The 3,742-nt window shown below is 54.4% G+C and overlaps 1 protein-coding gene across 1 annotated transcript in view; it reads left to right on the top strand.

Annotated features, from left to right (window-relative positions):
- The first annotated feature begins 295 nt into the window (after positions 1–295).
- The window catches only part of SLC7A14 (solute carrier family 7 member 14), a 40,732-nt gene continuing 37,285 nt past the window's right edge, over positions 296–3,742 (top strand). Inside the window, exon 1 of the mRNA XM_024221153.1 lies at positions 296–596. Within this exon, the coding sequence (XP_024076921.1) occupies positions 296–596 (301 nt within the window). The remainder of the gene's footprint in view (positions 597–3,742) is intronic.

The raw sequence follows: 3,742 nt of genomic DNA, 5'->3' as shown, positions 1-3,742 counted from the left end.
GGAAATCTATAGCACAGCTTCCAGTTGAACCATGACTTCGAGTCCCAATCTGACTCCTAGAGAAGGCTGATCCTATTGTTTTTCCTATATGCGCCCCTAAACTTGTGTGAGTACATGTTTCTTCTCTTTTACAGACCCAAAAAGCAAACTAAAAAAAGTTTTGTATGCAAGAATGTGGCTTCAAGTTGTGCTACACCTTCTCTGAAAAGGGCTGTTAGCCGAAGTTGATGCTGTTGAAGTTTGTTGTTGAACTCTGCTGAAGTCTCCTGTCTTGTCTCAATACCTCACCATTACAATGAGCTTCTTCTCCTATTTGGACCCCAGGAGGATCCAGTGGGGTGCCACATGGTACGCCATGCACTCCAGAATCCTACGCACCAAACCTGTGGAGTCAATGCTGGAGGGGACAGGCACCACCACCTCTCATGGGACCAAGCTAGCCCAGGTGCTCACTACAATGGACCTGGTTTCCCTTGGAGTTGGAAGCTGTGTTGGCACTGGAATGTATGTAGTATCTGGGCTGGTTGCTAAGGAGATGGCTGGGCCTGGAGTCATTGTTTCCTTCATCATTGCAGCAGTTGCCTCCATTTTGTCAGGTGAGTCATTCAGATCAGTTGTAAGAGATAAAAATAAATGGTGGCTTCTACTTAAGACTTTATCCTGCAGCCCTTACTCTTGTGTATAGCCCCACTGAAGTCAGTCAGGAAGAGCTGAGCCCCTAATTTAATGGTGCATGTTTTGCCTTCTGCATTAAGGATGCAATTATTTTTAATAACCAAGGGTCTAAACTTGCAAGATGCTGAGCATAGGCAACTCTCACTGAAGTCACTGGCAAATGAGGGCATCCATCTCACCTTGTAGGATCAGATCACCAAGAGACAAAGACCCAGATTGTCAGAATTCATACAGGGGGGGAGGGGAAACCGTTTCCATGCATTTGTCTGTGCAGCTGCTATGAGTAGGGGCCCATCTTGGCAACTGCACAAACCTATGGGTTGTTTGGGGGTGTATCTGCATGCCCATTTACCTCAGGTGTGCATGCAAATTAGGCATGCAGCTGTGAAAATCTGACCCAAAACGTCCATTGTCTCACCATGTGTGTGACAAGAACCACATGAAAACAACAAATACTAGCCATTGTGTTTAGACTTTTTCTGTAATAAACAGACTTTTGAGCTGAAAGTATTTTAGAGTGGCTGAAGAGCTACGGGAATTGTAAGGAGGAGATAAAGCCTCTCATCTAATCTCTAGGTTGCTGGGGTGTATCCTGAATAAGATGGTAGTGACCAAACTTAGTTCCCTTTTGATACGTGGCTGGTGGCCTGTATACGGTAGACTTGAAGTCCTCAGCCATTACATTTAAAAGACCAGCTGGAATTTTACATGTCATAATTCATAAACCAGGCACAGACTAATGACAAAGCAGCACCATAAACCTGTCACAAGTAATTTAAACACTTCTAAAGAAGGCTGGATACTTTCAAGGAGGAAGAGAAGTGAATGAATCCTGCCAAGTATATGGATTGATCTGTGCTTTCCACATTATCTCATTATTTTTGGCATTTGTCCTTGTCTGTTCACTACCACTGAACTGTAAAGATGTTCTAACACTAGCTGTTAAGAGAAGTCTCTGCATTATATAGCACAGGGGTCTCAAACACACGGCCCGCGGGGTTCTCTGCGGCCCGCAAGCCCCTTGCAGCCCCCCTGCCCTCCCCCAGTGTTTACCTAGAGCGGCTCCAGCCGGACGTGCACCGGGGACAGGGCAGGCTCTCTGCCTGCCCTGCGCCGCTCCGGGAAGAGGCTGGAATGTGGGGAAGGGGGGTGGAGGGGTGCTGTGGTGTGTTGCTGTTGCTTCAGGCAGCACCCCCAGCAGCTCCCATTGGCCGGGAACGGGGAACTGCGGCCAATGGGAGCTGCTGGGGGCGCTGCCTGAAGCAACAGCAACACACACCCCTGCGCCCCTCTGCCCCCACTTCCAGCCTCTTCCTGGAGCGGCGCAGGGGCAGGGCAGATAGGCAGGCAGGGAGCCTGCCCTGCTTCCAGTGCGCACCAGGCCAGGCCCTTCCCCCCGAACCCCTCCTGCACCCTGACCCCCTGCCCTGAACCCCCTGCTGCATGCTGCACCCTGACCCCCTGCCTCACCCTGCACCCCTCCTGCATCCCAACCCACTGCCCTGAGCCCCCTGCCGCACCCTGACCCCCTGCTGTACCCCTCACCCCTCCTGCACCCCACACCCCAACTCCCTGCCCTGAGCCCCTGCCACACCCCTCCTGCACCCCCTGGGGGCAGGGAGGGGGCAGAGTTGGGGTGGGGATTTCGGGGAAGGGGTTGGAATGGGGGCAGGGAAGGGGTGGGAAGAGGCAGGGCTTCATGGAAGGGGTGGAGTGGGGGTGGGGGCGAGGGGGGCGGGGGGGGGGGGAAGGTGTCAGTAATGCGGTCCTCGGGCCAATGAACTAGTCCTCATGTGGCCCTCGTGGTCATTTGAGTTTGAGACCCCTGATATAGCAGATTCGGATATTGATGGGTTTGTTTTTATATGGGTGTTGGGTAAAAAATGGTGAGAAGTAGCAAAGGCTTCTTGTACTTACAGTTACTGTCATATTAAAGTGATCTCACTCAGCTTCTAAAACTAAAGCCTTAGAAAATATAATAGTAGCTTTATTCTCTTCCTTATAAGACTTCAGCTCCCACTGAAGGCCACAGGTGTTACACCAGTGTTAGAGAGAATGTCACCCTAGATTGTCAGGCATTCCTGGAACCATTATAGAGGAATAGCAGATTTGAGTTCTGGCTTCTTAACATTACAGCCAAGTTCTGCTCTCCGTCACCCTGGTTAAAATCCACAGTAACAGAGACACTGGTGTAAATCAGCAGTAAATGTAAGTTACACTGGAACTTGCAGGCCTCTGCAGGATATACCTCCATGTCTATCTCTAGAAGAGGACTCAGCTGTGAACCCTGACTAGAGATAGCATCTAAATTAAATAGGTGACTAAGTCCTTCTCAGGAGTGGGGCTTTGGCTGCACCTCTCTTCAGTATTTCTTTGGGGAGCTGCCTAAGCTAACCATACTCAGCACGCTGGCTTCTGAGAGTCTCTTTGTTAGGCACACACAGCATATGGAGAGCCTGGGTGCCTAACTTGGGGTTATGAATGCCAACAAGTGTTGGGAGCCTAAAAGCTAGGCATTGCAACACCTAAGTCCCCCTTGTGAATCTAACCCAAGCAGGCAACAATCACGCACACTTAGCAGATGCAATTCCATCTTGTAGGGGGGAGTGGTGTGCAGGGCCGGCTCCAGGCACCAGCCCACCAAGCTGGTGCTTGGGGCGGCACCTGGAGGGGGGTGGTGCGGCGCTCCGGCCCCCGGGGAGAGCGGGGCCACGGCTGGGCTCGCCGCCCTCCCCCCGGCTCTCTGGCCGCCCTCCCCCCCGGCGCCCTCCCCCCGGCCGCCAGGGGGGGAGAGCGGCAAGCCCCTCCCGGGGCTCGCCGCCCTGCGCTCTGGCTGCCGGGGGAAGAGTGGGCTCGCCGCCCTCCCCCCAGGGCTCCGGCCGCCCTCCCCCCGGCGCTCTGGCCGCCGGGATGAGAGCGGAGCCCCGGCCGGGGCTCACCGCCCTCCCCCCCTGCGCCCTGATCCTGGCGGCCGGGGGGGTTGCCGCCCTCCCCCCAGGGCTCCGGCCGCCCTCCCCTCGCCCCCCCCCCCCGGGGGGGGGGGGGGGGGGCCGGAGGCTTTTTCGCC

This window comes from Terrapene carolina, unplaced genomic scaffold (genome assembly GCF_002925995.2).
Source record: "Terrapene carolina triunguis isolate 2854851 unplaced genomic scaffold, T_m_triunguis-2.0 Scaffold88, whole genome shotgun sequence".
NCBI lineage: Eukaryota > Metazoa > Chordata > Testudines > Emydidae > Terrapene > Terrapene triunguis.
This window is presented reverse-complemented; position numbering and strand designations above follow the sequence as displayed.